The sequence below is a fragment of the Camponotus vicinus genome, unplaced genomic scaffold, assembly GCF_025532165.1.
Source record: "Camponotus vicinus isolate PSW18456_S1 unplaced genomic scaffold, iyCamVici1.0 SCAF_1, whole genome shotgun sequence".
NCBI classification, from domain to species: domain Eukaryota; kingdom Metazoa; phylum Arthropoda; class Insecta; order Hymenoptera; family Formicidae; genus Camponotus; species Camponotus vicinus.
The window spans coordinates 37679842-37707337 of NW_028141945.1; the positions used below are offsets into that span (position 1 = coordinate 37679842).

The 27496-nt window shown below is 29.1% G+C and overlaps 2 protein-coding genes and 3 pseudogenes across 3 annotated transcripts in view; 1 reads left to right on the forward strand and 4 right to left on the reverse strand.

Annotated features, from left to right (window-relative positions):
- LOC145965538 (dynein axonemal heavy chain 1) overlaps positions 1-27496 on the reverse strand; it is an 88886-nt gene that overhangs the window by 36197 nt on the left and 25193 nt on the right. The gene's annotated exons all lie outside the window — the stretch shown is intronic.
- LOC145965563 (uncharacterized) lies at positions 1368-26978 on the forward strand. Its single transcript, XM_083089238.1, has 5 exons — positions 1368-5109; positions 24621-24816; positions 25204-25309; positions 25627-25848; positions 25928-26978. The coding sequence occupies exons 1-5, from the start codon at positions 4228-4230 to the stop codon at positions 25944-25946; spliced, it is 1425 nt and encodes a 474-aa protein (XP_082945364.1). The 5' UTR covers positions 1368-4227; the 3' UTR covers positions 25947-26978.
- Positions 12681-14740, reverse strand: LOC145965570 (cytochrome P450 9e2 pseudogene; annotated as a pseudogene).
- LOC145965557 (cytochrome P450 9e2 pseudogene) lies at positions 15931-17690 on the reverse strand (annotated as a pseudogene).
- Positions 17828-20824, reverse strand: LOC145965552 (cytochrome P450 9e2 pseudogene; annotated as a pseudogene).

Below are 27496 nucleotides of genomic sequence, written 5' to 3' on the forward strand. Positions count from 1 at the left end.
ATATACATCCGTATATTAACAAGATATATTTTTAACATTGAAAATTTCACGATATACGAGAAGTAAAATAGTAAAAAATCTCAAATTTATCAAGTAGAGAATATACATTAGAATATACATTAGAGAATATAAATTAGATTTTTTTAAATTTCTATGATATCTTAACGAAATATTATATCATGAAAAAACTAACAACATTAAAACTAACATCATTTAAAATTTTTAACATTTTGACCTTGATATGAAATCCATTAAAAATTGAAATTTATATTCTATTTATTTACATTTCAAAAGATATCTAGATTTTTATTAGTTTATAACATAAAAGCTATTAAAACTTTCGATAATCCTGTTTGAAAAAAAGTCTGTTCGTTATTGAACAAAGAATTTATTCAAATAGGTTATTCGGCTGGAATCTTCTGTAATAGAAGCATAGAATAAAAGTAATAAAAAATTTCGCTGGATAATGGACTATGAATTTTTATTCGTAACTTTATCGTATAAAAGCTATCTATCTCGAATCGAAGTTCAACTAAGTTTGTTTTACAAATAGAACTTGTAAAATATATAAAATATTTTGCATTTTACAAATTTCTTGATAATATGTGTATAAGAATTTAATATATAAATTTATTCTACTATTTGTTGCGAAAATTGCACGCTTCAAAATCACAAAGTACTGTGATATTTCTTTTATCCTATTGTTAGATGGAAAGAAGATCGCGACGCACTTTCTTTACAATATCTTTCTTCGTAGCTCCAGACGTAAGATGACGTAAGATGAAGCTCAACAATGTGCATAGTGTATAATGGATTCTTCTCTATGACTTCTTAAAAAAATCAATATATCTCAAATCGAAATTCTGATGCTTAAAATTCACACATTTCAAGTAGAGTTTATAACAATGTGTAATATTTGGTTTAAAGTACTTTGTATGCCAAAAATCTCCCAATAACAAATTTAATATATCAATATATTGTTCGTCGTGAAGATTTTGTAATTCAAGATCAAAAAGTACAATGACATCACATCTCATGATAAACATCTCTTTTTCATTCTATTTTTAAAGGACGAAAGAAAGATGCTCCTTCGCTTCATAATCTTCATTATGTTTTTACAGAACGAAAAAATGCCTTTTTTTCGCAATCTTTAGTCTATTTTTGTAGAACGAAAAAAAGATACCCTTCCTTCGCTTTTTCGAAGCCGTAAGGCGCAGAACGATGTGAAACCCAACGACGCCGGCGTTGTCGACATCAGCGGTGTCCGTCGAGACGCCGGCAGGATCTCACAAAGCGCATGCGGCGGAACTTTTCGGCTTGGGACAGATGCGTTCTCATAGAAGCCTGTGTTCCCAGTTTACCCGACGACGTTTCCCATCACACGACGCGCACATTTTCCTATATACGCGTTTGTGGCGATCCTATTTAAATATAGAAATATCGCGAAATATATATTTTTCTCATATGACGTTTAGATCGTGAATGTTCGAAAACTCGGAACTTTTGCCGATCGGATAATATCGATCGCATGTTATAGTTGAATTATCGAAGAGAAAGAATTACCAGAAAGTTTCTGGACGTTCTATTGGGTGATTAAATTTAAATGAAGATTGCAGACCACACGTACTATTTTCATCATTCGTCGAATTCGTTTGAAAACCCTGAAGTGCTTTTTATTTGAAAAAACTCCTGATAGTTTCATTATCGCATCCAACAAAGCTGACAAAAAAATTCTCTGTAATCCCAGTTCAATTTCAATGAAAATTGCAGAATACATTGTATTTTTCAATTACAATCAGCGTACAAGTTCGACGATTGAAAATCTTTCGAGGGTGTTTTAATTGAGTGTTATAGTTGGTTAGTAAAAAAGTTAGTGCTTTAACGAAATTAAGGGATTATTTACCCTAAAAAGATTTAATTTTCTGAAAGAACCAATTCAAGAAACAATTTTTTGGTGACATTTTACATCGAATTAAAAATATATCGTCAAATTAAGGCAACGATGAAAATCTTGAAACATATTTTTAATTGTTAAAATGCTGTACAACATATCAAGAAGATATATTTTATCTCTGATCTTCGCTTGAATTTTGTGTGCGTGGTGATAAGTAGAAAGATGAGAAAAGGCAGAATTAATGAAAAAGGTGCGTGTAGAAAATCGGACACATATAATTTTATTCTTTGCGACACGTGACAATTAAGTGCGCTATTGATTATATATTTCTCGCGAACGAAAGTTCTTATTTAAGAATTATTCAACCAGGCGTGCTGCAAAGCGCTTAATGAAATTGTAAAGTGCAAGCTAGTGACTGTGCAATTTAATTAAATGGTAAGTCGGCAAGTTTAATAATTTAATAACGACGCGATATAACACTCTAAAGGAATATGAAGAGGTAATTAAAAAAAAACTCATAAATAAACATTAGTGCGCTTTTTTTAACACGTGAGATATCTGGATACGAAGAATAAAACCCTCGTGCACTAAATTACGATCACTGAATCAGCCAAACTGTAGATTCGCTAAAGATTCGGGAGCTATTCGAGTCAAGGTTGAGCGAGTAACGAATGTGAGAAATACGATGAAATCGCATTCTCGCAGAAACGCGCGCTGTTTATCAATTCTACCATACTTCCGCATTTATCTCGCGTTCAAATGTATTACAAGCTATGAATCGATAAATCGACTTTTGCGCGGCTTGCTCGATTTGTAATCATTCGTACGTAAAGTAGTCGAAGAAAAATGGACAATTAAGAAGTATAATTAAGAAATCAATTCAGAGACTATTAAATCTAAATGCATAGCGTTCTCGTTTCTGCGTTAATGAAATAAACATGAGAGTTTGAACAGAATTATGAACAATGAACGATCCCTTTTGTTCTCATTAACGCGGAACGTTTCGACGCGCCAATTGATAGCGTAAAGATTCTCTTTAGAAAATGTGTTGGATTATACGAAATAGCGTCCATATAGAAATTGTCTCGTATTTCTCTAATTGCGAGCGATTCAATGAACTCGAAAATTCGTTCATCTTATGGATATAATTTAATACGGATTTCATCAAAACTTAATTTCCTATCATTCGGGCATTATCACTGAACCACAATTAAATAACTTATACAAATAAATGTAATGATAAATATAATGAATTCGCAATTTTCTCGAAATTGAATTAACGCGCATGCCCTCGCAGAATAAAATGCATATAAATTACTGTTCTGAAATCCGGAAAAATAAATTGAATAATGTGCGTATGTGAATTACGCATTAAATGAAATCGTATCGATTGAGCGAAACGTGTGCGAAAACAGTACTGTTTAGCTACATTACCCTGCAAACGCAATTAAATTGAATGTAATCGAACTGAAAATGTAAACGGTTATGTCACCCGCTTAGATGGACGTTTGGACAGGCGAAAAAAATTTGTGCCGAACAAACACGGATGTTCGAACGTTTAAACGCAATCCTGCACCCAATACCGACGTTAATACGTGTCAGCGACGTTGGAAAGTCTCCAACCGTTTTGCCATGCGTTTCCTCGTAGCGGAATGCGTCCGCACTGCAATCGATCGTGTCAGATCAAGTAGCTTTTTAATCTGGCTACTGATTTCGAATAGTTATTTCAACAAATAGACTGAACTTTCAACGCGTACCAGATGTTTGATTCTGGATAATGTCTACAATATTGTTTATAATTTATTGCTTATATATTTATTGTTCACAAATTTAGAAAGCTTTCGCCAATCTTTTATCATTCATCTAGCAGGTGGCGCAATATTTTCCGTATTCGGAGAAAGAAAGGAAGGTATTTTTTTATCGAACAACAATGTTGCTTATCACGCGCGATTCGAACGTAATAGTGCGCAGAATATTGTCGTGTTCGTGTCGACAATTTTAACGAATCTTCATCAAACGTGCCATACACGCATTCTCATTCAATAGGTTTTATCGGCGTAAGATATACGTTATACTGGAAATTTCCATCGGACAATCATTTTGCTGATGGCACCCGTGATTCAAGCGTTCAGTGCAACTCTATAACCCACATTGGCTTGGTCTATATCAACAACGTCACACCTACGAGCCTGGAGAATGGCCAATATTATTGCGACGTGCATTACGCGCTGATGCACATCGCAGCTGATCGCGTCCAGGTTTCTGGAGCAACCAAGAGAATCATCGAAGAGAATTTCCTTTGTCCATTAATATGATCTCGTTATAGTGCAACCATGTTTGCGTTTCAAGAACTATCGAGTAGAGTTTCGAGAGATCATCAGATATCGACGACGATTGGTGATATGTCTCCGCGATTCCGAAGATCGGCGTCGCCAACAGTTTGGCCGAACCTGACGATCTACGATTATGGAAACCATAGCTTGGACATGTTTTCTGATATGGACGAGGAATTGGATGGAATCTGCACCTCGCTATATTTTCTCCTGGATTTTTTCCATGTGTATTACATACCGGCTATTATTCTGTTGGGCTTGGTAGGTAACCTGTTGTCGTGCGTAGTTTTCCTCAAGACGCATCTGAAGCTGCGCAGCTCCAGCTACTACTTGGCCGCGTTAGCCACTGCTGATTTCGGCTTTCTCATGTCCCTGCTTCTGGTGTGGCTTAATAGCACGGTAGGCTGGAGAGTCTTTAACAATGATGGCTGGTGCGAAACATTGGTGTATGTGAGTGCGGTTTGTAGCTCGCTCAGCGTTTGGCTGATCGTCGCTTTCACCGTCGAGAGATTCATCGCCGTTCAATATCCACTCCATCGGCCGCATATGTGCACTGTAGCGCGAGCAAAAACGATCATCCTGGTGTTGACGATCTTTGCCCTGGCTAGCCACTCGTATTCTTTCGTCACTGCCGGGGTGGTGAAAAATCAGGACGGCGACGAGGTGTGCGATTTGAGGATCGAATATCTGGAAACCATGCGGATTATCAGCATTATCGACAGCATAGCAAGCCTGATTGTGCCACTTGTACTCATCATCGTGATGAATACTATGATCATGAGAAATCTCCTCAAATTTGGCAGGCGATTCAACCAGGAGCCCGGTTACACCGCTAATTGCGCCAATAGGGAGAAGGCCGATATCAATCTCAATCAAATCCCGGTGAGTTTCCTTCAGTAACAGATCTTGGTTCGTAATTGTGTGTTATATATATGCAATGTACATGATGTCATTATGATGTATTAGCTTTCCTTTCAAAAGATTTAATTTTTATCCAATGCAAGCTTTTCTTTCAAAAGATTTAATTTTTATCATCCAATAAATAGATATATAATTCATATCATATTTCTTTTGTAAATTTGGTATCGTATTTTTGTATATTATAAAGAGCTTCAGTTGAAGTACTTGTATACACATATATTTGCACTGTTATTATAGAATATTTTTATTATTTTATCGCTATATTTTTTAAAGTAGAGCATACATTGATTTCTCTCTAAATTAATTAAAGTATTTATACAGATATATTATATTACATGAACATTTCTATTTAAAATAAAGTTCTCGAATTTTGAAATGATTTCAAAATAATCTTAATTAGTAATTTTCTAAAAAAATTTATTAATTTTTAGATTAAATTGTAAGACAATTTGTAAGCTAAGCGTAAAAAAAATAAATTGTTTTATTTAAATAATTTGTTTTATTGGATTTAAAAAATAAATTGAAACAATATGTAAACATATATATATATAAATTTGAATTTCAACAAAATTTTGTGCTCCTCTCTTTCCCTTTACATGTTTCATCGCTCTTTATATATTTTTTACTTAATTGATACTATTAATAAATGACTATTGCACGTGGACACTTTATGATGAGTTTGCATGCACAAAATTATTGCGGACACTGGGAATTGCTGGATAGCTACTGAATATATACTGTTAAATAGTTAATGCACGCTTTATGATAATAGTTCGCATATGCAAAATTATTGCATATATGTTAAAATATTACTTGACAAATATTAAATAGATTTAATTTATATTGCAGTTTTTTTAATTTTGCAAAATTTTTAATATGCATAAATATATCATTAAAATATTTAATGGATTTAATTGTTAAGTGATTAACGATATGTGATTTCAAAATTTGACATAATTTACAATAAAAATATTTATATAGATATTATTTTGTTTGTGATATTTTTTTTCCAGTTTTATTACTATCGAAAATTCTGGAGTTTTGGAATATATAACACTCATAATATGGTTTTAGAAGTATTTCTTCCCACGTATGTTATCATAAATTCTTAGAAGTAAACATTGAAATATTGAGTTTTCCCTCTGCGATCGATCGATGCTGTTGGCTGTGTATGAGCAGAGCATCGAAACGAGCATATATAATCTGAAACATCAACAAATCTGGAAATAGTTTATCCACTCATAATTTCTAAAAAGTACCACAAAAAAGAAGAGAAAAAAAGGCAAAAATTTATTTATTTTCGAAAACATATGGGGTACGCTTCAACTAAGAGGCAGCATCATTGCTCCTTATAATTGATAAGTATAATAAGACATCATCGAACTAGAGAATTTAAAAAATATGGAGATGCTGAATTATTTAAATTGTCGTTTAGACGAGAATAGGTAGATTTAAAAAATCGTGTCAACTTTTTTTCAAACATTATAAGCAAATTCTTATTTCTATCCAATATCATTGCTCCGATATAAAAAGTGTGTCGATATCTATATAGTATCAGAGGAACGTGCCGCTTCTTCGAATGCGGTTCGTCGACTATTTTCGACCAACGTATAAATACTCTCGCGGCTTACATAACTAACTGCCATTCATCTTTACGGATCGACGTGCGTGCATTGCCGACGCTTCCTGCTAGGCTCGCTGTTTATAATCACTCTTGGGTATGTTATCGACATATCATAAATCGCATGGAATCTGCCTTTTGCTCGGTCATTGATATTGGTGGGTGGATATAGGGGCGGGAAAGATTACGAAGTAAATCTCGTGACATATCCCCATTGCGAGTTAGATACATTATTGTAATCCACGAAGAGAGAAACGTATCCATAAAATATGTTTCAAGAAAATATTTATAAAAAAAAATAAGATATATAAGATTTTGTGTGTATGAGAACTTTTTTGCGTCTGAGTATCATGCGAAAAAGAAGATCTATCAAATTTATTACAAGAAATAAATTTTCTATTAAAAATATATTTTGTATATTCTTAATTTTGTATTTTTTAATATTGATTTATATTTATCCCTTTTAACATAAAGGATTTTAATTTGGTTATAGAGTAAATTAAGTTATTTTTATTTAGTAACATAATTAAAAACGTCTTTACACATATAAATGCACTCTAACATCAACTTAATGTAAAATATACTATTGCTATTTGTTTAGATAAATTAAAAACTATAAATGCAACGAATATATATACATTAATATAGAAAAAATTGAAACAAATTATATAGAAACTCAATACAGGATTCTCTTGATTGTCACTTGGAAAATTTTTGGTCAACAAAATTAAAAAAAATAATTTAAAATATTAATTTTTTGATTATGAATGATTGGAAATATAGAGATTCTTTTCTAGAAATTCTAGAATTTTAGAGATTTTTAAAATTTTAATCTTTTTTTAACTCCATATAAATTTTATTTTAATTAATTTAAAAATTAATAAAAGTAGACTAAATATAAGTTGTAAAAATTATAATATTTCATAATTATAAAAAATAGTGTTTTCAGATATTCGTTCTCTATGGAAAAATTAATTTTATTATTTATACCAAAAAACTGCGGAAAGGAAAAGTGTGGTTTTTAAATAACCTGTATAAAGAATTTTTCACACACAAACATATATATATATATATATATATATATATATATATATATATATATGAATTGCATTTCTTGATTATAATCTAAAATAAAATTAATAATTAATCTTAATTAAAATAATGATCTAGTATTCTGTTATCAGTTTCGATATTATGATGTTTTTCAATACACTTTGTGTATATTTAATTACATTATAAATCTCTTGATGCGCTATCGAAGGTTGGAGAGATTGAAATTGTCATTTTTAGACGAGATTGAATGCTAGTTATTATTTGAGGACAAAAGTAAATTTTGAAACTATTGTTTCTCTTGTTGGAAGTTAATACTTAAAAAAAACAAAATAAAAAATTTATTCAATTTACAGTGCATAAAGAGACAATTTCAAGGGAATAAAGTAGGCATTATTTCATCAAACTAGGTGAATAAAAATATATATTGTGACAATTGGAAAGTGGCATTCAATCATTATAAAAAAATATTAGGCTTTATCATAAATTTTTTTATGAAGTAAACTTAATAATTTCTATATATTGTAATATTTACACATATATTTATAAATAAATAATGATTAAAATTAAATAAACTAACAATTTTATTTATTATATATCTGTAAAATATAAATATTTTTACATTTCCATTTTTTTGATATTTTTAAAACATTTTTAGAGCATTTTTGTTTCGATAGAAATGTAGAAGAAAGTATGGTATTTTATTTTTTTGGAGAGATATATAAATGAACAACACAATTTTCAAGATAAGTATAAACAATATGTAATTTTTAAAAAGAAATTTAAATATATAATGAAGCAATGTAGCAAAAAATAGCAACTTGAAAAAATTTTAAATAATTTTAAACTCATTTTAGTTTTAAAGCTAGTGTCAAATTTTATATATCGCATTTTATTTTCTATAAATTTCATAACAATTATATTTGATATATGTATATACTCACAACTCAATTCACGCAAAGTTAAACTTGTAAAAAGTTACATTTAATTGGAATTATATATTTCAATGTTTTGTCTTTCTAGCAGTATTTTATATTTGCATCGCATCTGCTCTAAAAAACGAATCAAATATCATAGCATTCAATACTATCGCCATATCAAAGAAAAAAACATCAATATGAAAGAAATCAATATTTAAAGCAAAATGAATACATAAAATAACGTTGATTGCTGACACGAGTCAGTAAAGGAAGGATAAAAAGTCAATTTTTGATTGTGCAATTATTATTATAATATTTCGAAAAATATAAATTATAATTTGCTAATTTATATATTATCATTATATTTAACATTTTAATTATCGTTATATTTAACATTTTAACAATTTTAATTAAAAATTGTTATTTATGTAATATTATGAATGTTAAAAATGTGATCGATTTAAGATATAACATTTTCATGCCTTATATGTAAATCGCGATTATCACAAAGCGCGATAAACATCGAGTGCATGCAACAATATTTTATTAATTTTCTAAGGAATAACAATTTTAAAAAATTGATACATTTTTATATTTATTTTTCTCATTCTTTTTTGTATAGTATATTACCATAAAATTCTCTTTTTTTAAATTTTTAATATCGTGTTCGTCGTTCCGTAAATTGTCACAATATTGTTATTGTATATTATATTTTACGGAACAAAACGTTAAACATAAAGGTAAAGAAAGTGGGACGCGGCATTCTTCGTGCTGCTATTTCTTTGATAAAGGACACGTGCTGGTATATTCAAAGTTATTATTTGCAAGCAAGTGAAGTTAAATGACATATTTAAGTGTCAATAGAAAAACTCAACGTTTGGTGTGACTATACTTTTTCATATACTTTTTATCGAGCGAAATATAATCACCATGTTGATTGTCTAGTGTGCGCATCAGTTGGCATATAATTGCAGTAACACGAATTAAAGATGAAAAAAGAAAAATGCAATGAGACTCACGTACAGAATTAAAAAATATTAGACTCAAATACAATATTTGATAATAATTTATTTTTTAATTAGATTTGTATCAAAACATGATTTGTAGCAAAATGTAAGCATTATATAAATTTACACGTTCTACATGATTAAGTTGTATGTATTGAAAACGAATATTAGGACAGATATCTTATTCTTTTTAATATTTGAAAAGAAAAATGTGCTTATTAGCTACAATTTTTTTACATTTTTAATATCTTAAAATGCAAATATATAAATTATTATATTTTATATAATATTAATAAATAAGAAATGATTCAAATTAAAATATTCAAGTATTATTTAGAACCTTACAAACATATGTAGTATATGTAGTATATACAGTAATATAATATATAGTAGCATTTATGGATTAATATTAATTTTATTAATATTTAATATTTACTTGTGGTTCACACATATATGATTAATATTTACTTGTTCATATATATGATTCCAATAGTTGCTGTATTCTAATCTTTAATCAAAGAATTTTATTTTATTAGAAAGAACAAAGAGAGAAAAATTAATAATAAATTAATAATAAATAATTAATAATAATATCTAAAAATAAGAAAATGCATTGAAAAAACTACTCTCCTACTCCCAAGAATATATATACGAAAAAGTATATTAAATTTAAAAAGAAATGATTTTACTTTTTAAGAAAAACAAATTATTAAATATTGAAAAGACAAAATTGGATTTATACAATTAATATATTTTAAATTTTTTGCTCATAAGCACTTTTATAGATAAATTTAACATTTTAAAATAAATTCTATCATTTTCTGAAACTTTAAAAGAAAGATGGATATAGATTTCAGTATTTATTGCCTTTCTGACATAAAACCGAAGAAAAGAATCGAAGTGCGGTTCGAACGACCGCATCGTCTTATTTATACTCCGGTATTCAGGGTAAAATTCTCGTGCATTGCGTTTTTTTCAATCTATGTACATTTAATTAATAAATATCCATAAAATGCTTGGAATAGTAATATTATCTTTAATATTATCTTTGTAACCAAAACTATTTTCAACATTTTAAAACGATATTTTTCATTTAATATATATGTGAGCTTGATTGAATATTATTCAAATTAAAAATAGATTATAATATGAATTCCGTACTTTTTTTCTTTCTTCTAATTGAATGGAAAAAAATTCGTTTTATTATAATAAATTAACAGCCATATGTTTGTAGGAAATCTAAAAGATACCAATCAAATAGATAAAAAGATACTAATCAAAATTTTTCGTTTTATTTTTCTTATTTTATTAATAAATAATAATCCTTATATGTTTAAATAATGTTAATTGGAATATCGATATGTTTTGTTGATCTGAATATTTATTTATACAAATATAATCAAATTAATGTTCATATTACTCAATTAATGTTTTCTTTTGTATCCTTTTACACATATATTTCAAAGATATATTTAAAATTTGAAATAAAGTTAATTTCTTTTACTAATTTTTAAGTCTTTTACTAATTTCTAAGTCTTAATTTAAGTATAAAATAGTTGAAATGCTTTTCAACCAGAAGATTATATCTATAGGAATTAAATTTTAAGGATTAGAGTATTCATAAAATCAAGTATATAGAAATTATATATCTTTCATAAGTATACATCAACCATACAAATCTACCATCAAGTATACAAAACTATAATTAAAATTGCAAGACACTACATTATTCATTACGAATTAAAATTGCAATTTAACGTTGTTCAGAGACAAAATTTTGTCCAAAAAGAAAATAATAAATGCAAATATATCTTAAAATTTTTTATAAATAAGATGCACTTAAATTTTATAAAGAAATAAATACAATAATACGACTTTATGTAAAATTATTTAGGAATTTTAATATTAATATAATAATTATTATAATAATATAATTAAAATAATTAAAATAATATAATTAATATAATTAAAATAATTAAAATAATATAATTAATATAATTAAAATAATATTGTTTATCTTAATAGGTTATATATGTATATATGTATTATGTATACGTGTAAGTGAACAAAATAATGATCCAATAGTGTCTTTTCAGAAAATAAAGCTTATTTCAAAAGTATAGTTATATATCCATTGATGTGACCGTTAATATAAAATAATATTAAATATGATTTGAATGCGCATTTCATTTATGTACATAGCAACATGATTGCTTAATTCAAGACTTGTAAATTTATTTTATATTAACTGACACGACTATCAGCATATTCTATGTGTTTCAATATTTATTATATTTTATTATAATTATGTGTATACATTAACGACAAATCACATAATGCAATCACATAATTGAAATTTATATAAGTTATTTTCTAAAATTATCCTGATGAGATTCGCGAGAGAATCTTAATTTAAAATATAATTATTGTAATATTTAATCTGTTTCGAATCTGTTACATATTTAATTATTAAGTAACTATGTTCACGTTATTATACATGCAGAAATAAATATATAATTTCTACTCACCTTTATAAACATAAATATACTTTACATAAATTACATAAATATATTTTACATAAATTTTACTGCTATTGAATATATACAAGTAAACGATGCGATAGATTTGAGATCCTAATGTTAATATAAATATCTTTCTTATAAAATGTATGTAAATGTATATATTTATAGAAATAAATGGATGCTGTATATCAAACGTTGAACATTAAAATGAACATTCTCTCTTAGGTAATGCATTTTGCATGAATATGCAATACATCAGAACAGAATATACCATCATGTTTTATTATAATAAATATATGAAATCTCTCTACGAAACATTTGTATAAAATAAAATTGTTATGTATATATATATAAAATAATATTTCTCCTTAAAGAAAAATAACAGAGTGTATAATAAATAATAGTCGATGTCGTTCGAAGGATTATTATTTTATTTAAAAACATAATAATATTCAACAGATGATAATACAATCATTTATAAAGTTAGACGATAAAGGAATTAATAAACTTCATATAACATTTTGATTTGATTTAATCACAAAAACAAGACAAAAATTAATTTGTTTGTTTATATATTTTATACAGAATTTATCAAACTATCAGATATCTAGAGCAGATTTTTTAGCTAATTTGGAAATGATTTTTTCTTAATAAATATATTAAGTTATTAATAATTTCTGAATTAGATTGAAAAAATTTCTGAATAAGATTGTGAAAAAGAGAAATTTTAAAAATTAAATTATATGGATATATTAAAACATTCACAAAATTATTTTCTTTAGTTAATTTTAAATTAAGTTTACTTTAATAGAATTTTAATTTGGAGTTTTAATTAAAAAGATGAAAAATTAGAAACTTGCAACAAATGATTTGCCTCAACATTCTTGTGGTACAATTATGAATACAATTTATCTCGTCTCCTCAATTTCTTATTCGATAAGCATTCACGCGACAGGAGTAGTTGATTCTCTTGCTCGTATTTTCAACCAGAAACCGTTTTCCGCCGTCATAAAGTAGGCCTTTTTGCTGAATACCATCGGAATTCTAGTTTTAATATCGGGTTCAAGATCGCAATGCCATACTAGATGAAACAACATGACTTTCATCTCCATCAAAGCAAATCTGTTAGCTATGCATATTCTGGGCCCGAGACCGAACGGCATGTAAACCGAGTTGTCTACTTCACCGTTCAAGAATCTATCGGGATCGAATTTATTCGGCTGCGAATAATAATTAGAATCGTGATGCACAGCGTGACTCGGTATCCAGATGCTAGTGCCGGGTTTTACCATAATCGGCTTACCATTCGGAATCGCTGCTGGCAATTCGAATTCTTTGACGCATACTCTATCCAGGAAAGTCAATATCGGATACAATCTAAGAGTCTCATTCACTACAGCATCCAAGTATTTCATACTATTGATGGCTTCGTAAGTAAGTTTGCCGTTAGTCTTCTTAAGAACATCGTTCACTTCCGCTCTCAGTCTGTCCTGGATATCAGGATTACCACCAATCTCGTGCACCAGAAAGCACATAGACGATGATACAGTATCAAATCCACCGAAGAAAAAAACGAAAGCCTGGGCGGTCATCTCGTCGATATCAAATGCAGGTTCATTTTTGTTTCTAGTCTCCATCATCAACTGAATCATGTCCGGACGAAAAATTCCCTGCTCATCTCTAACTTTCACTGTATTGCTGACGACGGTTTTGAAGAATTTTTCTACCTTTGAACTAAACATTTTTAATTTAAGAAGTTTTGTAAGCAGCGGAAAGTTTCTATTTAGGAAGATCATTAAAGATTGCCTGCTATCGAAGTTGAAAGCCTCTCTGCCAATTATGAAGAATTCATTGTTTGGATGCTTAAATGAGTCCACGCTAATTCCGAAGGCACATGTGGCCACTATATCGGTGGCATATCTACACAGTAATTTCTTCATATCATAGGTCTTGCCAATCTTTCCAGATTCTGTCACCAGAAAATTAGAAAAATTATCGGCGCACTCGCATACTAAGCCGAACATCATTTTCATCTTGTTAGATGTAAAACTAGGACTGAGAAGCTTTCGCATCTTGCGCCAAACATCGCCCCGCAAGCCAAACAGATTTTTATTGATCATTACCTCACTTTCGTTCACAAAGTTGCGATGATCGCAGAAGTTGTCAAAGTTCTTGATGGTGATGCTGGCGATAAGATCTGGATCGCGGATCACATAAACCGGCGTTATAAAATCGTAGAAGCCGAAATATTTCGCATCCGGAAAGAGGTCGTACATTCTGCGTACATTGTCTGCCAAAGACATACGCCGAAAGATGAAGGATGCCATATTACCCAGCAACGGAATCGGTTGCACGTGCGGAACTTTTAGTCTCTTGAAATGTAACAGCTTGTTTAAGATAAAATAATATAAACAAATACATGCTGTGAGAATAATCAGGATCAAAGTATAGAGTTCCATCATTGATTTATCAATCGATTACACGAGAAGACAATGTCACTAGTAAGTCTCGTTAATATTGCTAACTTCTCGTTAAGAGATCACAATTAAAAAAGTAGATTTTTAATTAACAAGCGATATTTTACTATTTGAAAACATGTATAATGCACGAGATACAGAAACTGACTGCTCTTTATCTGCTCTGAAACAACAAATTTATCTAGAAGTGTCCCACTTCTCTGAGATAAAAATGTTTAAAGATTGACATGATGTGCTTAAAGATGTATTCTAAAGGTCTTTTTTAAATCAATTGTGTTATTATAGTTGTAACATGGATATCACATGCGTACATACACTATCCTCCATAAGTTTGGAAACACATTGCATTTTACAGATAAACAATCGCATGGCAGCAATCTGTGCAGATTTTTCATATGAATATATTGCAAGACGTTTAAATGATGATATGACGCCTGTTTATACCGAAAATATGTCGAATAATTATTACGCGGCACCGAACTGCTCGGAGTTAAATTTCGCGCGTTGATTTGTTCTGCCAATTAGTGCTACTACAGCATATCAGATGCTGTAGTGGAATGCCTGTAATGTTTACGCGCATTAGAAACATACATCAGAGTAATAAGAACTCATTTAAGTGCAGCTTGATTTTAGTTTCTGTAAAAGTAACAAAAATTACTACAATCATTAAAAATGGCTCCGACGTGCCAGATTCCATATGAATTGCGAGTCAAGATTATTATTTTACAAGAAGAAGGATATAACATCCGGCAAATATCAAAGAAATTAAAGTTATTTTCTTTATATTGTATACCTTTATAAAGTGTTTCCAAACTTATGAAGGGTACTGCATATCTAATCGCAAAGTTGTTTTGTTGATAGATGAAATTTATCGTTTAATAAGGTTAAATGTTAACGACGATAATAGATAAATCTAATTTCTGTTATGTTGTCGTTAAATATTCTTAAAGCCGAGCAAATATTTCATTCAATATTTAATTATTTTTAATTATTATTATATACGTATGTGAGGATATGAGATTCCAGTTTACAAATAAAAGAATAAATTTTTTGTAGAAATTTATCTTTTTAATGTACCTTATATTTTTGTAGTTTATTGCTATTATAATTCTTTCAAATTGATAGTATTACAACCGATGTATATTATAAGAATATATACATATATACGTATATTATTTTCCAGTGTTTAAAATAAAAATATGTTATTTATTTTATATATTATATATATAAAATAAATTTTGCAATATTGAATCTTCCTATATCAAATGTTTAAACAAAAATGCTATATATATGGATTTACTAATTTGAAAGTATTAAAATATACTTTAAATACAATTCCGTGTTTGAAATAAAGTTACACATATAGTTAATCTTCGCATCAAACTTTCATTAAGTGCTACGTAGCAGGAGCCTTCGATTTCCTCGCTCGCAATTTTAACCAGAAACCATTTTCCGACGTCATCACAAAAGATTTTCTGCTTAATACTATGGGAATCCTAGTCTTAATATCGGGTTCGAGATCGCAACGCCATAGCAGATAAAATATCATAATCTTTAGTTTTATCAGGGCAAATCTGTTAGCTATGCAAATTCTGGGCCCGATACCGAACGGCATGTAAACCGAGTTGTCTACTTCACCGTTCAGGAATCTATCGGGATCGAACTTGTCCGGTTGAAAATAATATTTAGGATCGCGATGCAAAGAGTAATGCGGAAACCAGATGCTGTCTCCGGGTTTCACCGTGATCCGTTCCCCGTCCGCAGTCGCTGGTGGTAATACAAATTCTTTCACGCATAATCTATCGAGAAAAGCCCCCAATGGGTACAATCTAAGAGTCTCGTTTACAACGGCGTCCAAGTACTTCATTTGGCTGATAGCTTCATAAGTGGGTTTTCCGTTAGTCTGAGTGAGAATATCATCGATCTCAGCTCTCAATTTATTCTGGACATCAAAATTGGTTCCGACTTCATGTGTTAGGAAGCACATAGCTGATGATGTCGAATCGAATCCAGCGATGAGAAAGACAAATGCCTGGGCAGTCATCTCGTCGATGTCGATCGTAAGGCCGTGATCTTTATCTCTTTTCTCCATCATCAGATGAATCATGTCCGGACGAATAATTTTCTGCTCATCCCTAGTCTTGACTGTATCAGCAATAATTTCTTTGAAGAAATTCTGTACCCTTGAGCTAAATAGTTTCAATCTGAGAAGTCTTCCGAGTAGCGGAAAATTTTTATTTATTAAGATTTTGATAGGATTACTAGTGAACTTCGCGGCTTCTTTGGCGAGAAGAAGAAACTCATTGTTCGGATGTTTGAAGGAATCCACGCTTATGCCGAAAGCACACGTGGCCACTACGTCGTTGGCATATCTGCTCAGTACATTTTTCATATCGTATGTCTTGCCGATATTTCCAGAATCATTCGCCAGGAAATCGGTAAGGTTCTCTGCGCACTCGCACATTAGTTTAAACATTATTTTTATTTTCCCGGATGTGAAAGTAGGACTGAGGAGCTTCCGCATCTCGCGCCAATGATCGCCGTTTATGGCGAATAGATTCTTACTGATTAACGGTTCGATTTTTTTGTTTAACAGATCACGGTGATCACAGAAGTTGTCAAAGTTTTTAATGGCAATTGTGGTGATCATTTCCGGGTCACGAATCACATAGATTGGCGTCATAAACTCGTAGAAACCGAAATACTTCACATCCGGGAACAAGTTGTATATTCTGCGAATGTTTTCTTCTAGAGACAAACGTCGGAAAATGAAGGGCGCCATGTGGCCCAATAACGGAATCGGCCGCACGTGTGGGATATTTAACCGCTTGAAATGAGACAGCTTGCTCGAGATAAAATGATATAGACAGATACATGTCGTAATGATAATCAGAATTAAAGTAGAGAGCTCCATTGCAAGAAGAGAACGTTATTACAGTAATGTTTTGTCAATATAGTTTTCGTCAAGATAATAAACAATTTCTACATTCGATTGTTATAATAACATCACTTGTACACAAAACACATGTAAAATTATCAATTTAAAATAAATACATTGTAGACAGATAAAGTTGCATATAAATACAATGTATTAGTTTTTTATTGGGTTTAGATTTTTATTAAGAATAGAAATTAAATTTTCACAATTACAGATGGTATTCTATGATTTCTATGATTTTTATTCCAACGTACTATCTAGATACATGTATCACGCACTAAATATAAAGACTGCTGCTTCTTATTTGAAGCAATTTCCTTTTAACTATGCAAATTTACATCATAAAATTTATGTCACAGAATTGATCAATTGAAGAACCATTATCTAATTGAGTGCTATCATTGCGATACTGTTTACAAAATTATTTATTGAAATAACTTGTCATTCTATGAGACTCGTTTAATTTAGTTGGTTAAAGGTTGATTGATGATATATGGATCTCATTTAGTATCATTGTAGAATATCCTTGAATATAAGAAAATATTATACTTGAAAATATTATACTACTCAATCATTTTAATTATTTTTATTACAATCTAGCATAGTACGTGTTAATCTATATGTGATGTGTTTAAAATATATATCAATTTTAAATTAATAAATTATTATCAAATCTTCAATTATTAAAGTTTAATTGTAAAATCAAGAATCAATCAAAGATAAATACGTGTAAGATAAAAATATTTTTTTTAAATGACAAAGATAGAATTTAATTTAAATTTTGATCCATTAACACACACAAATAAAGCTGCATTTTAAAAAGGCATTAATAATGTAATTGCATTAAATGCAGTACCTAAAGCTTACATGAGAAGTATAGGAGCAAATTTAGATCTAGCAAAATTTTTATTTGCCATAACTTTTTCATTTTCTTTACAAATCTTTAAAATAATATTGTGTAATTTTATTGCCATAATGATTCAAGATCTCTTCTATACATAATCACAATTTAAAGTAAAAGTTCTCTTTTGAAATATTTCAAGTAGATACTTCGAAATTATACTATTGCTTACATTACAGATACATATATATGATATATAAAAATACACACACACACACAGATATATATATATATATATACTATTTTAAAAAAATTTTATTTTTAGCGTCTTTAATTTCTTTGGATTAAATATTTATATTAGAAAAAGAGGGAGTGTATTTGATAATAATAATGTCTACCATAATTTTATTGTTGGACTTAAAATTCACATATGAATTATGAATATTATTAATCTCTGTTTTCATCTCCGTTCGATAAATACTGTTCCAAAGGATCTGTCGATTTTCTTGCTCCTAACTTCAACCAGAAACCTCCTTCCGCCATTGTAACAGGTGATTTTTTATCCAATGCTATAGGATCTCTGGTTTTAGCATCACGTTCAAGATCACAACGCCACAGTAGATAGAACAACATAATCTTCATTTGCAATAGAGCGAATCTGTTACCTAAGCAAAGTCTGGGTCCGAGACCAAATGGCATGTAGCTCGAGTTGTCCACATCGCCGTTCAAAAATCTGTCGGGATCGAACTTGTTTGGCTGCGAATAATACTTGGGATCGTGATGTAGAGCGTAACTTGGAAACCATACAGCATCTCCGGGTTTTAATGTAATTGATTTGCCACCCGCAGTCGCCGGTGGCAATTCGAATTCCTTCACACACAGCCTATCAAGATAACTTGCCACTGGATACATTCTGAGAGATTCATTCACAACGGCATCCAAATATTTCATGCTGTTGATAATTTGATAAGTGGGCTTGCCATTGGTTTCCCTGACAACATGGTCAATTTCCTTTCTTAATTTATTTTGAACATCAAGTTTGGTGGCGACCTCATTCACCATGAAGGACATGGCCGTCGATACAGAATCAAATCCACCAAAGAAAAAGATAAACGCCTGAGCAGTCATTTCTTCAATGTCGAATTGGAGTCCTTGATCATTATTCCTAGTCTCCATCATCAGTTGGATCATATCTGGTCTAACAATTCCCTGCTCATCTCTGATTTTTACCGTACTACTGACGACATCTTTGAAGAATCTTTCCACTTTTGTGCCAAACATTCTCAACTTGAGAAGCTTTGCGAGCTTTGGGAAATGATTATGCACAAAAAACATGACAGATAGCCGGCCATCAAAGGTAAAGCTGTTTCTACCAAGCAAGAAGAACTCATTATTCGGATTCTTAAATGAATCCACACTAACGCCGAAAGCGCATGTAGCCACTACGTCATTAGTGTATCTGCACAGTGTCTCTTTCATATCATATGTCTTACTAATCTTTCCAGATTGTGTTACCACAAAATTGGTGAAATTCTCGGCACATTTGCATATGAGTCTAAACATCATCTTCATTTTACTGGATGTGAAAGCTGGACTGAGAAGCTTCCGCATCTCACGCCAGTGATCGCCTCGTAGACCGAATAAATTTTTACTGGCCATTGGCTCGTCGTCGCTCACAAAGTTGTGATGATCACAAAAGTTGTCGAAATTTTTGATAGCTATTGTGGTGATCAAATCCGGATCGCGAATGATATACACCGGTTTTGTAAGATCGTAGAAGCCGATATATTTCGTCTCCGGAAAAAGATTGTATATATTAGATATGAGCTCCGCAAGAGATGTACGTTGGAATATAAAAGGCGCCATGTTACCCAATAATGGAATCGGTCGCACATGTGGGATTTTTAATCGCTCAAAATGAGATAATTTGTTTAGAACAAAATAATACACATAGATACCCACTGTGAGGATAGTCAGCAACAATGTAGATAGCTCTATCATGATAATTTTTTAATTTGTCATATAAGAAATAAATGTTGTTGATGATTGAAAGGTTGTTCGTCAAAATTAAAATAATTTTTACATTCGATTATTTGACCATCAACAATAACATGAAGAAAGCAAAAATTCAAATTGTTGTTAATTTTGCTCTTTTATATATGTATGTGTATATTCACAATTATCACTTAGAATTGTGTCCAAGTTGAAAAAAAATTTGATATTGATATTCGCGATCGCTCACTATTAACTCGATAAATTATCTAACATTGAGATACGTGCTTCGCGCTCGAGATCGTGTAACTGACTGCTTCTCGTTCGTTAAGATGGAATTAATAAATCTACTTCGTACGTAGAAGTATCAGAAGGCGCTGTTACCGACCGTATTCTTTACAAATTTATTGTTTTTAAGACGAAGATAAATTGTTATTAAGCGAATTAAGTGGTTAAAGATTAACTGCTGATGTATTTTTTGCAATATCATTATTTATAATATATGTTTAATTTTATAGTGATATAATAGAGATTTACTTTAAGTATAATTCTACATGTTTGAATTAATTTACAAATGTCTGCTATCTTAATTTCTATTCTCAACGTCATTTAATAATTCTTGTGTAATAAGAGCTTTTGATTTTCTCTCTCAAAGCTTCAAGAAATTACCTTTCACTGTCACTGAAAACTAAGCCTTCATGAATATCGTGGAAATCCTAGTCTTAGCATTAAGTTTGAGATCGCAACGCTACAGCAAGTAATATGACCTCCATTTTCATTAAAGAAAATCTGTTAGTTATGCAAATTCTAGGCTAGATACGGAACAGTGTACAGAGTAAGCTGTCGACATTACTGTTCAGGTATTTATCGGAACTAAACTTATCTAGTTGCAAGTCTGGAATCGCTATGCAAAGCATGACTTGGTATTTAGGTACTATTCCTGTGCTTCATCATAATGGATTTACTATACGGAATCATTGATGGTAATTCAAATTCTTTGGTATAATTTGTCGTTTTTTTGGATTTCATCAGTAGAAACTTTTCGTCCAAAGTAAGATAACTTACTTGTAATAAAATAATACAAACAAATGCCTACAGAGTGAGAATAATCATATTTTTAACTAATATTAATTTTTTGCTTGTGTCAAATGTTGCTGAATGTTTTCAGTTTTTAATTAATTCAATAAATTATTTAACAATAAAAGATACTGTGAAATTCTATGATTAACTACTTTGTTTGTCACAGAGTTGAATTAATAACTTTTCAAAGTGCGCAGATAGGAATGTCATGAGAAATTATTATTGATTTATTATCTCCTTTGTCAATTTATTCTTACCAAGTGTATGACTGTTATTCTTTAAGTGATTCAGGTTAAAGGCCAATTGATGATGAGTCTCACTTTAGCAACGTTATTGTTCACTATATTTGTGAAATGAAAATAGATAAATATTTAATAACAACAAGTTGGAACATATTAATATAGTTTAATAGATACAAAGTTAAATTTTTCAGTCAAAGAAGAAAATATATAAAGATAAATATCCTAAATGGGATTTAAAGAATCTCTTTTTAAATAACAGCATTATTATCGATTTACAAGTATTCAATGAATCTCATGATATAATTGTAATAGAAATTATTTAAAAAAATTATTTATAAAAAAGAACACTAAAAAATATAGAATAATATTTAACTTGATTAGTTATTAATTTTATTTATTAATTTAATCATTTTAATGATAATTATTGATAAAAACAATTATAGGTGTGTATAAATATATATATATATATATATATATATATATATATATATATGTATATATATATATATATATTTTTTTTATTGACTATAGATATTAATATAATTGTCCATTTGATTTTTAAATTTTAAGAAAGTTTTATTGTTATACAAGTTTATCTATCTCATAAATTAAATTTAACAGAAATAAATCATATATCGCTTTTTAATGAAATAAATATTTTACGTCATTTCTGAAAAAGATTCTTTAACATCACTGGGAAATAAGTTTCAATCTTTACAAAATATTATGAAAACTGAATAAAATTTTGATGAAATCAACTTGTTCATTTCCCGCAATGAGCATTTCAATAGTATCAGTGCAACACGATAAAATTCCAGCTTTTGTATTCACTGATGTAAAATTTCTACTCAAAGTAGTGAATAAATGCAATTTCTATGATATTAATGAATGTAATTTTCGAAGATTAAGTAATAATCATTTTAATAAAAAGGTCTATCAATGAGACAAATAGCGGCTTGTAATTTGGAGCACATAGTATTCTATCAAATAAATGAAGTAATGGTGGAAACGATGATCTGAGAAATTGTATCATGTTAAGAATGAGGACTTATATACCATCATAGTATGATTGACACCCCAAGGACTCTTTAAATATTTGTTTTATTAAATATTTGTTTTATTTCATACGAATGCGAGATACGTATCAATAAATTCTTTGGTCATTGCGTTCGTTGAGTATAATAATTTTTTGTACATAATGAATAAATAAATAGAAATATATATACATTTATATATTACATTATTTAATTTATATTATCTACTTCATATTTTATAATTAATATATATTATATTATTTTTCATATATGTTAATTACAATAAAATTTTTATTAATTTAGTACTTTAATTTAAAACAAAACTGCAAAGAAAAGAAATATAAATTCAACTATAAAAATATTTTTGTCTTAATAGTTTTCGAATTAATTGCTAAAAGTATGAATCATATTATGTGATAATTCTCGCATATTTCATGAAATAAATTAAAATAATAGTTTTTAATTCTTAATTGAATTAAGAAAAGCTTTTGAAAAGAAATCATCAGTGAAAATAATCATTACTATGTAAAAACATACAGTATGTAAAAGAAATATTAAAAATAATATTCATCGCATTATTTACTATATCTCGCAGGTAAAGTGTGCATATTTGCAAAATAAATGCATTAAAAATATATTCGACACATTTTATGCAATAACTTGGGATGCATTTAATTTTTTTTACCATAAGTCAATTGAATGCATAATGTTGCATTTTATGTACAGCATATTTATGTTTAAAACCGACTTAGTATCTCATAGCTCATAAAGTTTATACTTATGTTTATGTGTTATTTATTGTTTGTGATTTGTCTAATTAATGATTTATAAAAACATACTTTATCAGTTTGCTGTTAAGATTTTAATTAAAAACAGAGAATAAAAGTGCTAAATATTGTGCATAAATTTTCGATTTAATAGGTTCTAAAAAAATAAAACTGCAAACTATTTTATACTGTATCTATTAATAATAAATAATGTCCAGATTCATATGTTCTGTTGAAAAATTTCCATGATTTTAAAATTATTTCTTGAATAATGTTTATCTCTTTAAAAGAAGAAAACGTAGAAAAAAATTATTTTCGTACAAATTTCACTTACAATCTTTTGGTATTGTTGATCTTGATAAACGTAGCTTTTTAACAAAAAATAATTTTAACAATATGATACTTAGTCTTTTTACGTCAAGTTTTCACTTATGATAGAACACTTTTATTACTTTTTAAGCACAGTACAAAATTGATAGTATATACTTTTGAAATATTATATATAAAAAATATAAAATATATATTATATAATAATATAAGTAATGTGGAAATATAAAGAACATTTGAGAGTAAGATATATATTAAGAACAAAAATAATAATGCTCCAGAATATAGAATTCGTAAAGTAAATATATATATGTATCATAAACTTGCAACTCGTGCATCTGAGAAACTATCTGTACAAATAAAAAAGACGGACTTATGTTCTTATTTAAATGTTATAGCTTATATAAGTTAAAAAGTTTTTAAAAAACGCAATAAAATATTTTTTAATAATGAATTATTGCATTTTTAAAAACTTTTCATATATTTATATACTTTTTTGAAAACTACATGGCAAATTTGCCTTGTTCTAAAGTGATATAATATGAAATCAACATCCATGAGAACAAATCAATTACATAGTTAATAAAATAAATTGGTAGAGTTTATATATATGTCATATCGAATAAAAACAATATTTTTTAAAATTATTTCCAGAGTGGTAACAGTAGTAATAATGGTGCTGGTTATATAAACATGGTTTCGCTCGTGGGTGCAAATGGAACGCGGAGACCACCCTCCCAGCAATTGTCCTTCCACTCGTCTAAGAATCATTCTCGACATCAATCTGCATCTGTCCCGCCAACACCGCGAAACGCTTGCCAGATGACTGAAATAGAAGCTCCTTGTATACGTAAGTTTATTTAATATGAGATTTAAATCCAGTGGGAACTCCATAAAATATACTTTGTAAAATAAGAAATTGTGAAATAAGTTTTTACAGTGATAAGTTAACATAGTTAATATTTCTTTTGCGATTTTTATAGCAGCATTGCTATTAGGGGGTTCGGAATTATTAAAAACATAAAACTTCATAAAAACTTAACATGCTACTAATGCTAGTAATGAGAAAGATGAAAGTAAATGTCTCTTACAAAATCGCAATATTAAGTTCAGTATATTTAGTAAATTTAAAAAAATATGCTCTTATTGTATGAGAAATAAACTTTTCTTAGTCCTATGTTTCTACATAAGTGTAAAAGTATATTGTACTGGAATTTATTTATTCTCTACTTCACAGACGTTATGTCTTCTCGGAATCTCGGATCGACCAGATTTAATCAAGAAAGCATCACAAAAATGCTCGTACTCATTAGCACAGTCTTTATATTACTTAATTTACCGAGGTGAGCATTTCTTTATGTGACACTTTGCATTTTTTTCTTTCTTTCTAGATTTTCTATCTAAATTTTTCAATATTTTCTTCTAATATTTTCATTTATAAAAATGTAAATGTTTGTTTATGTATAACAAAATATTATTTTGTATTTTGATATTTTTCGCAATTAACAGAAAAAATTTATAACGGTTCTTTTCAATAGATGTAAATTGTAAATTAAATATCAATCAGAATTTATGTACAATGGAAACAAAAATTCATTTCTTGGCACAATCTAAATTGTATGAAAATTGCGTCATGAATCGAGTTGTTATTCTGTTTCAGCTACGTAATTCGCTTATGCGTGTTCTTTTTCACCTTGGCAAGGAAGAACAAGCCGGCGACGCTCTGGTGTCTACAGCAATTCTTCATGCTGCTCTACTACACGAATTTCAGCATCAATTTCTTGCTGTACGCTATGTACGGCATTACGTTTCGCCGTTGTCTGGAGCAGATACTACGTAGGATCATGAAGAGCATGACATTGTATCATTGCAATTCACAGAGGTACATATAGTTAGAGTTTCATTTTCGTCGAAAATCCGTCAGAAATCAAACTGAACATTGATTGTATGGTGACTATTAGGGAACCAATAAGTCCGTGAAATGTCCACTCATTGGATCATCGTTAATCTGGTGTCTGTTTCCAACTGAGATTTCGGATGGCTTTTGCGGTAAGCGGGTCCAAATCCAAGATGATCCTGTTTGCGAGATGGGCTTGAAAGAACGCATCGTTTCGCAAAACACGTGACGCGAACATTATATTTCACGTCAATGATGAGATGATTTATTTGGTAAAAGATTCGTTAGGAAAAATCATCGGTGTCAAAAATCCGAGCGATATCAAGATATTTGACTGACGCAGAAGGACCACGGGGACTTACAAGGAACCTGCATGTAATTATATAAACTCACGTTTGCTGTGTGAGAATAAGATTCTCACAAGTTTGGCGGTTATACTTATAGAAATTTATTTCTATTTATCTATGCGTACAAAAATTCTTATCTACATATGGATATAAAAAGAGAAAGACAACAAAATCGCTTTAAAATTTTTATAACGTTTAAAGTTCTCATTCCTGTTATAAATCTTATCCGAATTTTTTTCAAATTAAATAGTATATACATCAATATGAAGGGCAGATAAATTTGATTCTAGTTTGATTTCTTTGAGATTTTTATTATAACTATATTATTTGCCATTTCTACATCTACCATATAGTAATAATCAATATTCTGTTTCTAAATTATGTGGCCTTTTTTTCTAGAAGATAGAAAAAATTAACTTTCTATAAGATAGAAAAAAAGAAGGAAAAAAGTAAAAGCATAAAATATTCATGTATTAGAATCAATTTTATGTATATATATATAATTTATGTATATAGATATATATGAATTATTAATGTAAGAAAATATTACTGATAATCACACACACAAATATTGGTAGTTATTTTCAAATTATAAGACTTATCCTTGTGAGCATATTATGCTTAATAATAATACAACATTACACAATATAACATTATTTGACATAAAATCAATAACACACTAGATATACCGTGAATGATGTGCAATGCGATTTTGTCTTATTTCTATTATTAAATCTCTTTCAAAATTATAAGATTATTATTGAATAAACACGTTAATTAAGAAAGTAATAATTTTTTTTGTAATAGTTTTTAACGAAATTTTACATTCATATTTCTGAGAGTAACATTTTTGAGAGAACATAAAATAAATCTTTTTTGAAAGAGACATCAAAATAAATCCATTGTGATGCAATTATATAATAACATATAAATTGCATTTACCTTGTATTTTTATATCAATAACGAAGAAATGATTCGCGTTTTAACATAAATATTAATTTTTTTTAAATAGACATAGCTAGGAAAATAATAATTTATCTACATTAAACAAATGCCATAATTTTCGAACATTAACACATTTTTTCATTAAATATAAATAAATTTTTAAAATTCATTTTTATCATCAGGGTAATTCAATTTCAAATCGTAAAAAAATAATACTTTTATTTCTATGTTCGAACGTACAATTTTAACATACATTACATTCTTCATTCACCCACAATTTCCTTATCATTTGAAAAACAAATAATAATATTTTTCTAGTTGAAGAAAAATTAGCAGAAAAT

What these genes read in the sequence shown, in the direction of transcription:
- LOC145965563 (XM_083089238.1), top strand. Translation starts at nt 4,228, where the DNA reads ATGTTTGCGTTTCAAGAACTATCGAGTAGAGTTTCGAGAGATCATCAG. An exon ending in TCAATCTCAATCAAATCCCG is followed by an intron (nt 5,110 to 24,620) that starts GTGAGTTTCCTT and finishes AATTATTTCCAG; the next exon opens with AGTGGTAACAGTAGTAATAA. An exon ending in ATATTACTTAATTTACCGAG is followed by an intron (nt 25,310 to 25,626) that starts GTGAGCATTTCT and finishes ATTCTGTTTCAG; the next exon opens with CTACGTAATTCGCTTATGCG.